Consider the following 11,947-nt stretch of genomic DNA (forward strand, 5'->3'; position numbering starts at 1 on the left):
ATAATACACAAAAGGTGGGAAGGAGAAATTGTGAATATACTGCTGTGAGGTTCTTTTCCTATATGTGGAGTAGCATGCTATTATTTGAAATCAGATTGAGATTAATTAAAGATGTATATTGTAACCCCCAAGGCAAGGATTGGCAAACTATGCCTGTGGGCAAATCTGCCCCAATGCTGTTTTTTGTTCAACTTACAAGCTAGGAATGTTTTTTACATTTTTACATGGCTAAAAATAATCAAAAGAAGAGTCAGATTTCGTGACACATGAAAATTATATAAAATTCAAATTTCAAGGTCCATAATAGAAATGTTACTAAAATATGCTCTTTCATTTACATATTGTCTATGGCTGCTTTTATGCTCCAATAGCAGGATTGACAGCGGAGGCGAAGCAGCAGTCAGAATAGTCTGACTTACGGAGATGTACTCATTGGCTAGTTGATCATAGTGTCCTTCAAAAAGAAAAAGTCTTAATCTGTATAAGAGTTCTAGGTTGAGTGAACAGAAGTCTGTCTTGAATCACAAAAACAGAGAGTCATGGCCTCTCAATTAATTCCTAGACTTGTTCCAGTTTACAGACCCAGGGGCCCAAAAACCCTTGAATGAAGGTGAGGTGGGATCCCCTTGGGAGAGGACTCTGCTAGATTACCCCAAAATGTCTCTGTTAGTCTTTCTCCCAGTCTTCCCCCAGGGGACTAATGGTTGCTTACCAGAGTGACTGTGGATTAGGGAAAAAGAAATAGACTTTCCAAGGATTATTGGATACTGATTCTGAAGTGATACTAATTCCTGGAGACCCAAAATGTCCAGTCAAAGTAGGGGCTTAGGGCAGTCAGGTGATCAATGGAGTTTTAGCTCAGATCCCATTCACAGCATGCCCAGCGGGGGTGCAAATCCATCTGGGGGCTACACCCCAGTTCTGGAATGGGTAATTGGAATAGACATTTTAGCACCTGTCAGGACCCCCACGGTGGTTCCCTGACCTAGGGAGCAAGGGCTGTTTTACGGTGTGAAAGGCCAAATAGAAACCACTAGAACCTACAAAATTAGTAAACCGAAAACGATACCATATTCCCAGAGGGACTGCAGTCGTTACTGCCATTGTCAAGGTCTTGAGAGATGCTGGAGTGGTGATTCCCATCACATCTTCATTCAACTTGCCTATTTGGCCTGTGCAGAAAATAGGTGAATCTTGCAGAATGATACTGGATTATTATAAACACAATCAAGTCAGTTTTGGCAACATTTTTAAAACCCAGGTTTCAAAAATGTATTTGCATAGACATGCAAAGTAGTCTATAATGATTTTTATTTTTATTTTTATTTTTAAAAAAATGTTACAGGTCTCATTGTCATCACTGCAATAAACTTACTGTGATGGAAACATAACCTCTGTCTCAATGTAGCCACATTAATTATTTCTGGACACCGTGAAGAACAGTGCCCATTTTCATCTATAATGAGGCTTATAATGATTTTTAAGACTTTCCTCTCTATCAATAGTTGTTTTCCCTTGTCATTACTTATTCTGTATATTTCAGCCTCATTTTTTGCTCGATTCAATTCAAGGTTTTGTCTATTTTTTTGGTACTGTATTTGCAAAAAGCTAGGGTTTTGATATATTAACTTTAACTGGTGACTTTCTGTATTCTACAGCACCAATTTCTACTTTTACCTTTATTATTTCTTTTCTTGTGCTTTCTTTTGGATTATTTTTCTAGCTTTCTGAATTGAGAACAATTCACTGATTTTAATTCTCTCATTTTATTGGTGTTAGTATTTAAGGCTGTGAATCCTCTCACTATGGCTCTCAATGTACACCGTAGATTCTGATATGTAATTTTAAAATATCATTATTTTTCAGAAATTTTGTGATTTCTGTGTGTATTTCCCTTCTCGCCTAAGAATGGAGTGAACTTTTAGCTTCTTTTGTTTTGTTTTTAATGACTATTTTTATTTTATTTGATAAGAGATTTTACATTATAAAATCTACTGATGTCTCTTCATGTCTAAATACACCTTCAATTTTTGGGAATGGTCAAAGTATGCTTAAGAAAAAGATATATTCTCTATTATTAAGGTGTAGTGTTTGATATTTGTATTAGTCTGCTCAGGCTGCCATAACAAAATACCATAAATGGAGTGGCTCGAACAACAGAAATGTATTTCTCATGGTTCTGGAGACTGGGATGTCCGAGGTCAAGGTTTCATTCTGAGGCTTCTTCTCATGGCTTGTAGGTAGGTGGTCACCCTCTTGCCATGTGCTCACCTGACCTCTTCTTATAAGGGCACTAATGCCATCATGAGGGGCCCACCCTTATTATCTAATACTTCCCAATGACCCCCTATCCAAATACCATTCACACTGGAGGTTAGGACTTCAACGTATGACGTTTGCGGGGAGACACAATTCATCCATAGCAATACGTATCCAAAAGAACTAGCTAACTGATTATTTTGTTTATATTTTTACATCTTTACTTATTTTTTGTCAAGTTGGCTGGGAGTGGTTTGTGAATGGCTCTGATCATTAGTTATGAATACGCACCAAATTCCATATCAATTCTCTATCTAAAATGTAAAATACAAGAGGTGCAAAGAGAAATGGAAGAAATGGTAGATTATATTTATAGTTTCTCTATTTGATGTATCCTCTTTGCTCATTTTAAATTAATTGGTATTTAGGAAGGTCTGTATTTTTGTTCTGATATTTTGTTATCTTTGTATTAATATTTTATAATGCCCTTAATCCTATTTTTTCTTAACTTTTTACTATCTAGTCTGTTAGTTTTGAATGGTATCTTTTGTTCCCATCACTCGATAGTCAATAATCTCTATCTCCTTTCGCTTCCTACCATTTTTTAGTTGCATTTGTTTTGCTTTTTCAGAATATATGTTTATGCCTTGCCCCAACCTTGTTTTAATCTCTGCTCTACAATTGAAATGTATGAAATGCTCACTAACAGTTCTTTTTTAAAGAGTTCATCTCTCCGATGAGGCTCATTCTATAGTAGATTCTTCAGGAAAGGCACGTGTGTACTATATTCCCTGAGTTCTTGCACATTTCAAACTGTTTCTTTTTGTAGTTTTGATATTTGTAAGACGGTTCAGTTCAATATAACATCCTTGGATTGCTTCCACGAGTTTTTTGAGAATACTCCTGCACTATTGCCTTGGTTTGTATGTTAATTATATTTTTGTGTTGAAATATATATAATATTTATCATTTTAATCATTCATGAATGTACAATCAGTGGCATTAAATGCTTTCAAAATGTTGTGTCTCTACCACCACTATCTATACCCAAAATGTTTTCATCATCTCGAACAAAAACTCTGCACCCATTAAACAATAACTCCTCTTTTCCCCCGCTTCCAGCACCTGGTCACCTCTGTTTTCTGTCTCTATGAATTTGACTATTCTGGTACCTCATAAAATGTATGCTATTGTTTAAAAGTCTGATATCAGTCTAATTCTGATGCCTTTAAAAGTTATTATTTCATATTTTTGCCTGGAGGCCTTGGGGATTTCCTATCTTTAAAGTCTAATGGCTTTAGTAGGATATTTCTTAGAGCTGATGAATCAGTGTCAGGTTTACATAGTGAGTCCTTTCGATGTGTAGATCCAGATCTCTTATTTTTGGAAAGTCTTCTTGGATTACAGTTTTAAATGTCAGCTCTTTGTCTATCTTCCATTTCAATCACTTCCTCTCTGACCATTTTTACTTCTTTATCTAATTTTCACTCTCTTGGTTGTTTTTTCTGCTTTTCTTCAATGTCTTTTATTAAATTTTTATTTGAATCTATTCTTCCTTGGGCATCTTTTAATTTTTATGATATGGCTTTCTAATTTTCTTCTCTGAGATCAATTTTTGTTTCATTTTTTCCTTTTTTTTTTTTTTAATGTTTTTCTGTTGTTAGTTTTGTGTTTCGGATTTGAGGTGTTTCTCTATATCCCCAAATGCTTATTTGAGGATATTTGATTCAATTTGGAGTGTGGTATTAAGTTTTCTTCAGCTTTATGCTCGATTTTAAGAAAATTTTATCAGTTGAACTTCTGTTTTCTGTCTCTATGAAAAATCTTTGATTTGCATTTCTTTTCCTTTCCAACAGTAGTTTTGAATGCATGTGATTTACCCATCGTTTTCCAGTCCTGTACACTCACGGACGGGACTCCTCATGCAAGTGCGCCCTCTGCTGTCCGTCTTACTGTCCTTCATGAAAGGTGTGGAGGAGGGAAGCCGGAAGTTACTTTTTCTTATTTCTCGTTTCCTTTTTAGGATTCTTAATTTTCTTTTCTTAATCTCTTCTTTCTCTTCATTACCACATCTACAAATGGGGGTTCGGGCGGGGAGGTAACTCTCCCCTACTGTATAAAACTGATTCTCCCAAGAAGCAATGCTTCTCCAAGGCTCTTTCCTGCTGCTGGTGTGCTCGTGGCTATTATGCTCCGACTGTGTTCAGTATTTTGGCATTTGGTGTTGGACGTCCTGGGAGTGATGATGGTCGTGCCCATCTAAGATCGCCACGCCCCTCCACTAGTTTTCACAATGTCTCTTAAACCTCTTCTTTTGACATTTTCTGTGCCCACGGGCTTGCAGCTGCATGTGGTGGGAGTTCCGTTGGAATTTGGATGATTTCTCTACTTCGGGGAATTTGAGGTTTATGTGTGGTTTTATTTCCTCTCTTTGTTGATTTACATGCTTTTGCGGGGAGGGTGAGTCCCAGGGAGATTCGAAATTAGGGAGCCATCTTTGCCCTTTCAGCTTGGAAGTCCGGGTAAATTAAATGCCCTTTACTTAGAATGAACGCTATCACATTGGCCATCATAGTGGGTAACAAACAGTACAGAGGTCCCTACATCCTCACCGACACTTAATATCAAATTTCATTGTTTTTGCCAATCTGAATGAAAAATGTTAACGTCATTGTAGTTTTAAATGCATTGCTCATATTATTAGTGAGATCATCTTTTCAAAATTTTTCTTTCATCTTTTTGTATTTTCTCTGCTCTGGGTGGTTGGTTTAAATATTTTGCTCTTTTTCACCTGGATGGGTTTTTTTTTTTTTTTTTCTTATGAGTTGTTTAAATATATTCTAGATCATTAGCTATGTATCTTGCAATTTTTTCTCCCAATCTGTCGCTTGTTTTTTAATTTTACTTATTGTATCTTCTTTAAAAAAGGATTAAGTTTTGAGGTTGTCAAATATACTAGTCTTTTCCTTTATGTTTTTTCTTTTGTCTTTACAGGCAGCTTTGCCTATCCAAAGTTATAAACACATTCTGTTATAGTTTAAGACTTTTATGGTTTTCATATGTTTAGTTCCCTAACGTATGTGGAATTTATTATAATGAACAGTGTATGTGAGAATTGTGTGAGGAAGGCAGGATCTAGATGATTTTTTTCTCAAGTGGATATCCTAACACCGCTTACTAAACGGTTCACCATTTCTCAGCTGATTTAAAGGGCTTCCTTTTTCCTACAGGAATTCCCACATATACGAGGATTGTTTCTGGCCCTCTGATCTATTCCAGTTGTTCAGTTTTTCTATTCTTATGTCAGTAGCACACTATGTTATTCACTATAGCTTTATTTATTTTGATAAGACCAGATCCCTCATGTTCTTTTTCAAAACTGTCTTAGCTATTGTGTATTTTCTCTCCCACGTGAATCGGCTTATCGAGTTCCATGAAAAATTAACTTGAAATTTTGGTCGAGAGTATTCTGAAATTATACGCTAATATGAGAGAAAAATCTACATCTTTTATTACATTGAACCTTTCCATCCACGATCAGGGTATTATTCATCTGCATTTATTTAGGTCTTCTTTAATATTCTTCAGTAAAGTGTTAGTTTTCTTTGTAAAGGTCCCATCCATTTCTCATTGGGTTATTAGTGTACCAGATTCTTCAGTGTAGTACCTTCTCTAATCCCTCCCTTCTGCAGTTCCTCAGCCCTTTCAGACAGCCTCTGCTGAGCTCTTTTGCTTGTACAATTATTATTGGCCGCACACATTTCCCAGTGGTTCTCAAGTTGCATCTTGCAGGCGTTTCCATTCCCCAACTTCAGGATAAACCCCTAAAGGGCCAGGCTGGGGTTGAAATTCCTGCTTGGGGAGCGGGGCATGTGTTGAGTTGTGGTGGGGGGAGGATCTATTGCTAAAGAGGAAGGAAGAGGAGGAGGGGAAGGGAGGTGGGGGGTGGTCTCAGAGCCGGGAAGAAGGAGCCTGTTCACTTGGTAATTAGAAACCCGGAAGTTGCACCTCTGCAGGAAAGGAAATGACATTGCCTTTCTGCACCTTCAGTCTCTGTATGCGTGTGTATGTGTGTGTGTGTGAGAGAGACAGACAGACAGAGACAGAAGGTGAGACAGAGAAATCCGCCAGCCATCACTGTTCCTTAGTAGCCTCTCACATTTTCCAAAGCAACTCCTTGCTAACTGCCTGGCTGAGAGTTCAGAACCCAGCTCTGCCACTATTTCCCCTGTGATCTGGGTTATAAACACCTCATAAGATTGCATCCAAAGAGGCACGGCACACAGCTTGATTTACAATAGGCATGCAATACATAGAAGCTTAAAAAAAAGTTCATATATTCATGCATTCATTCACTGGTGAGTATGAATATTCCAGTCTGAAGGACAGGCAGGAAAAGGCTTGGACTGTTTAAGGTACAGCAAGGAGGCTGAAGGTGCAGAGGGGGGTGTGAGGGGAAGGCTGGGCCGGGTCCAGGTCCTGTGGGCCAAGAAAGTGCACTGGGGAGCTGGTGACGGATCTGGGCTAAAGGTCAGCAAGGGCTTTCTTTCTACAGGGGGTAATGCTGAGCTGGGCATCGAAGGATAGGTAGGAGTTTATCAAGCAGAGAAGTCAGGGAAGAGTATTTTAGGCGGAGGAAAGAACATATATAAAACCCAGGAGCAGGCATGAGTGTGTATCAGAGATTCTTCCTTGAATTTCCCTACTCCCGCCTGCCCTGTCCAAGCATCTGAGGCCTGGAAACCCATGCCCATGCCAGCATCTTTTGCTCCAAGATAATGGAAAATTATTTTTACCAAGAGGCTCCTTGGGCCCAGGTGGTGCCATGCATCATTCTCACCAGCAGGGGGTGTTCACATGATCATATCTATGATGGAAGAGTGGCCACGTGGGCACCGAGAGTAACCTTTTAGCATTTGTCAGGATCCAAGGCCTCTGCTCTGGGGAGAAGGTGCATCTGGTTCTGATGATGCTAGGGCTGTGGGGGTGGGGGGGAGTGATGGTGGCTCACTGCCCTGGGGGAGGGGGAACACACACTCAGTCACATGACCCTCAGTACAAGTACTTTATTTCAATTACAATATTGCCACACCAAAAACTACAATAGCACAAACAATAATACAAAAAATAGATTCCCAGCTCTAAAGCCCATGTCCATGTACCTGCAGAGAAGCCAGCCTTTTGGCTCCCTGGGCTTAAGGGGAGGGGGTCTCTCCATTCCTCCTGGGCTGGGCCCTGCTCCCTGCGTTCCCCTCACCCCTCCACGGCCGCACCTCAAAGCAGTGAGTGCTGTCTACAATTCCCTCTGGCTCGTGGAAGGTCCCAGTCCATGGTGCTGACATCTCAAGGGCTGTGACTCTCCATAGGCCAGGCCAGAAGGCAGGAGGGTGGGGGACAGTAGGCACAAGAGCGCCAGGACTGGGAAAGTGTGGCAAGGTGCGTGTGGCAGGCTCCCGACTCTAGCTTCTTGTCTGGCCCCCGTCCTACCTTTCCTCTGAAGAGCTACAGGCCTGCTGTTTTAGGGAACATGGGCCTCATCAGGAACCCACACCCAACACCCCTGCTCCAGCTCCCAGGCTGAGCCGAAGGTGAGTGAGGCAGTGGCTGAGCTGCTGCTCCTCCTGAGGCAAGGAGGACCTGGCTTTCTGGGTGAGTGCCTGTGGGAGAGGGGCCTGGCCGGGTGGCCTGGGCCCCTGAGATGGGAGAGCCACGCTGGACACTGGTCATAGTGCCTGTTTCCCCAGAGGACCAGAGCAAGGCTGCAATCAGCAACACCTGAGGAGCTACTGAACTGTGGCCCCAGGGAGGCTATGACATTCCTGGTCCCCTGACACCACAGGCCAGACCGACGGGGTTGGACGCACCTGCCCCTCAGAGACTCCCAGGGCTGAGAGTATCCCCAAGAAGAGGAGTCCATCTAGCTACAAGTACTGTCTTAATTCCACCCAAAGGGCTGAGGGTGGGATGGGGGCCCAGGGCACGTTCAGGGGTCACTCAGACACCTGACTTCGGTGTTACTGACCTTAGGTCAGAGCTTCTGTGCTGCTGTGACAGGCAGCTCTGTGGGCACTGGGAGTAGGAGGTATGGCCTTATGTTCCAATCAGGACACTTGGAGGCTTTGCTGAGGAGGCCAAGGGGCCCTGGGGGCAAGGGGCTGTCTCCTTGGGGTGGTGCCCAGGGCTGTCGCCTCAGCTAAGGCACTAGAGAACAGGGCAGGGGCTGGAGGACGGTGCTCAGAGGGAGTATCTGGGCCCGGTGGGAGATGAGAGCTGTTTTCTCTTTTTCCTCCCTTGGGGAAGAGGGTCGGCAAGGCGGACCTGGAAGGGGCTGGGGTGGGGCTGTTGTTGCGGAGAAGTAACAGGCCCCCGGGGCAGACAAGGGGCAGCCAAAAGAGGAGGGATGAAAAGAGGGTGTCTATGGCACAGGCGAGAGTCTGATGGGGGCGGGGGTCTCAGCCTTGCCGAGGTCCTGTGGTGCAGATCCAGGGTGCTCGGGTACCCCAGCCTAGGTTTGAGGGCCTTGTCCTAGTACAGTGCTGCTGTAGCCATTAGTCCCCTACTGTGACTTTGGGGATCAGACCTTCTTTGCTGGGGTTCCCACTGTTGGGACTCTGGGGACAGAGGCGGGCACACCAAGAGGGGTGGTGCCAAGGAGCTGGGCCGCCCCAAGCTGGCCTCCATGCCTTTCCTCTCTGCACAGGGTGACCCCAGAACCAGGTGATGGAGGGAGGCTGACATGGTATATCTCGAGGACAGAGGCAGCCATCCATTTGGGGACCGGCTCAGTGGCCTGGGGATCACTGCCTCAGCCCAACCTTGCAGCGAGTGAGGAAGAGAAAGGGCGTCGATCAGTGGGGCTTCCCTCGTCCACAGGATATTTAGAAAAACAGAACGTAATAAATATACCAATCCTTTCCTTAAAAAAAAAAAAAAAAAAAAAAGTGTTTTAAATGCATAATCTCCCTGAAGATTTCCAGTGTATTCCATGACGTTTAAAAAATAGTTTCCCCAAAAATATATCTTTAAAGCATGTGACACAGTGGTATTTGTGGTGCACCTGGCGCTGGAGGTGGGCATGGGGCTGCGTCCCACTGCCCCTGTTGGGGGGGCCCAGGCCTGGCGAGCAACCAGTCCGACACCCAAAAGCCCATTAGAGTTGGCACACGTGTGCTGGGATGACAGGGTCTTCGCAGGGGATCGAATCTTGGGTTATGCCGAGGAGCCACATCACAGGCTCGGTTCCCGCTGAAAACCCTCCAGTGTGGGGTAGGGGGCCCTGGGTGGCCAAGGGAGCCGGGTGGCACCCTGGGCACTGGATGGAGGAGGCAGCCTTGTGGGTTCCACCCTGAGGGCTCGTCCTCAGCCCCGCACCCTCGTCCACTGTGGTCCTTGGTGCTTTGCCCCTCACCAGACTTCACATTTGTGACGCGGGTTCATGGGTGAGCCGGGCGGGCAGTGGAAGTGTTCGGGGAACTCCTTCGAGTTGGAGACAGAGCCGATGACCCGGAAGCGGGAGGGGCTGTGGGGATCAGTGATGAGGCCTTCGTGGGTGCTCTCAGGCGTGCGGACGGAGCACCAGACCTTTGTGAGGGCAACAAGGAAGAAGCTGGGTCACCGTGGGGCCCCGAGGAGGCCGGACTGGCCCTGTCCGTGATAGCCCCCCACCTGGTTCCGAGACCCCCGGGAGTCAGGAGGGTCTGCCAAGTGGGTAAGGAAGAGACAGTGGGCTCCTGTGTCCCCCATCCCAGCATCCTCTACTGCAGTGGTCTCCCAATGAATTCCTGCAGACAGAGCAGCATCTCTGTCTGTCCCAGGCATCTGTGTTAGATTTCGTCTGAACAAAGGATTCACCTCCCAAAACAGGTTGAAAATCTCAGCTTGAATCCAGATCACTCACTTCTTGGGCAGAACAAACTGTCTAATGGCCTGGTAGCTCTGGGCGCCAACAGAAGGCTCTATGCTGAATGCCAACTCAAGGGACAACCTGGGGCATCTTGAGTTTAAGAAATTTCTAGAGCCCCAGAACCAGAAGGGGCCTTAGTGATCGCCTTGTCCTCTCATCTACCCGATGCAGTCTTGGCCCTTCCTTGAATCTCTCTAATGACAGGAAGCTCGCCTTCTTACAGGGTAGAGGTGCAATGAGCTAGGAGGTCCTCAGTTGAGGGGAACTTGCCTTTCGGCTGTCAGCGCTTCTGAAACATCAAGATGGCAGAATGTGCCTGAGTTTGGCATTTTCCCCACGAACTCACCTGCGCGAACCCCAGGAAGAAGAGCTGGTTATTGGTGAGACCCAGGGTGGGCAATGTCTGCTCGGCCCCATTCTTCTTCACCCAGTTCTGGTAGGCCTGGGAGGGGAGAAGACGGATCTCAGGGCCCCCGTGACAAGGGACAGGCAGGGTGGCGACGGAGAGGCTAGCACGGGAGAACTCGGTAGATCTCGACAGGGTAGAACTTCCCTGTCAGGATATGGGGTCTGGGCATCAGCTCCGATGGCCCAGCTCAGCCTAGAGGAGCCATCTCCTTTATCTGCGGTCATTCTGAAGGCGAGTGCATTCAGCTAAGGCCTTAGACACCATCTACATGCCGATGGCTTGCAAATGCATATTTCCAGCCCCAGGTTCTTCTCTGATTTGTATATTCAACTGCCCCAGCTGGACCTCCAAGATACATCTCCAACTTAACACAGCACAGACGATAGGTTACGCATACACGCCTTCCCCATCCCAATAAATGGTACCACCAACCACCTGGGTACTTGGGCCCGAACCCTAGAACTCTTCTTTGATTCTTCTCTTTCAGTCAAAGCAGACACCCCCAATCTGACCACTTCTCACACTTCCCATTGCTCTAGCCTATCTGCTGCCTGGACAACCTCACGACAGCTTCCTAACCAGGCTTCTTGACTCAAACGGGTCCAATTCGAATCCCCTCCCGACATCGTAATTAAGTCATCTTTATAAAGGAGGGGTTGGCAGACCCTTTCCGCGAGCAAGTATTTTCAGCTTCGGAGGCCAAACGGTCTCTGCCGACTACCCCCTTCCACCACTATAGGGTGAAAGCTGCCAAGGAAAACACAGAAATGGACGGGCTTGGCTGCACCCCCCACCCCTAATTTTTATTTACAAAAACTGGCTGAGGGCTGCGTCTGGCTGTAGGTTTACTGATCCCTGTTTTAAAGGATAAGTTGGACCATATCATTCCTCTATTTAAAAACCGTGCAGCAACTCCCACTGTAACCAGAATGAAACCCAAGCTCTTTGCTCCGGTCCCAGCCTCTCCTCGAGCCTCACCTCGCCCACTCGGCCCTGTGCTCTCTTCGCTCTGCCCTGTCTTCCGTCCTGTCCTTGAATGTGCCAGGCTTGTGTCACCTTCTGGCCTCGGCACTTCTTTCCTAGCTTTCCCTGCCCCCTCCTCATCATTTCGATCTCAATTCAAATGTCGTCCCTGCTAAGGGTGGAAAATTTTCAAGTGAGCCAACTAGCTGAGTCAGCTACCGGGAAGAAACATCTTTAGATATCAGAAGTTGTCCTACTTGCTTGTGTGTGGTTTAGGAAGTGTATTGTATATGATATGAAGATGGCCAATGTCTGCTTCTGTAATCCATTTACTTGTTAATTAAGGGTGTTGTTCTGGGCAAAGATATGCTAAAAGCCAACTTCCACTTCTGTAATCTGCTTGCTTGTTCAGG

At 45.2% G+C, this 11,947-nt stretch overlaps 1 protein-coding gene and 1 non-coding gene across 2 annotated transcripts in view; both read right to left on the reverse strand.

Annotated features, from left to right (window-relative positions):
* Positions 1–1,334: 1,334 nt before the first annotated feature.
* LOC111738303 lies at positions 1,335–1,469 on the reverse strand. Its single transcript, XR_002779809.1, has one exon. It is a non-coding gene; the product is annotated as a small nucleolar RNA SNORA1 (small nucleolar RNA).
* A 5,841-nt stretch (positions 1,470–7,310) lies between these two features.
* ECE1 (endothelin converting enzyme 1) overlaps positions 7,311–11,947 on the reverse strand; it is a 58,550-nt gene continuing 53,913 nt past the window's right edge. Inside the window, exons 17-18 of the mRNA XM_023529394.1 lie at positions 10,509–10,715; positions 7,311–9,840 (exon numbers count right to left, since the gene is read on the reverse strand). Coding sequence (XP_023385162.1) covers positions 9,664–9,840; positions 10,509–10,715 — 384 coding nt within the window. The 3' untranslated portion in view covers positions 7,311–9,663. The remainder of the gene's footprint in view (positions 9,841–10,508; positions 10,716–11,947) is intronic.

Source organism: Pteropus vampyrus, unplaced genomic scaffold (assembly GCF_000151845.1).
Source record: "Pteropus vampyrus isolate Shadow unplaced genomic scaffold, Pvam_2.0 Scaffold36, whole genome shotgun sequence".
Taxonomy (NCBI): Eukaryota; Metazoa; Chordata; class Mammalia; order Chiroptera; family Pteropodidae; genus Pteropus; species Pteropus vampyrus.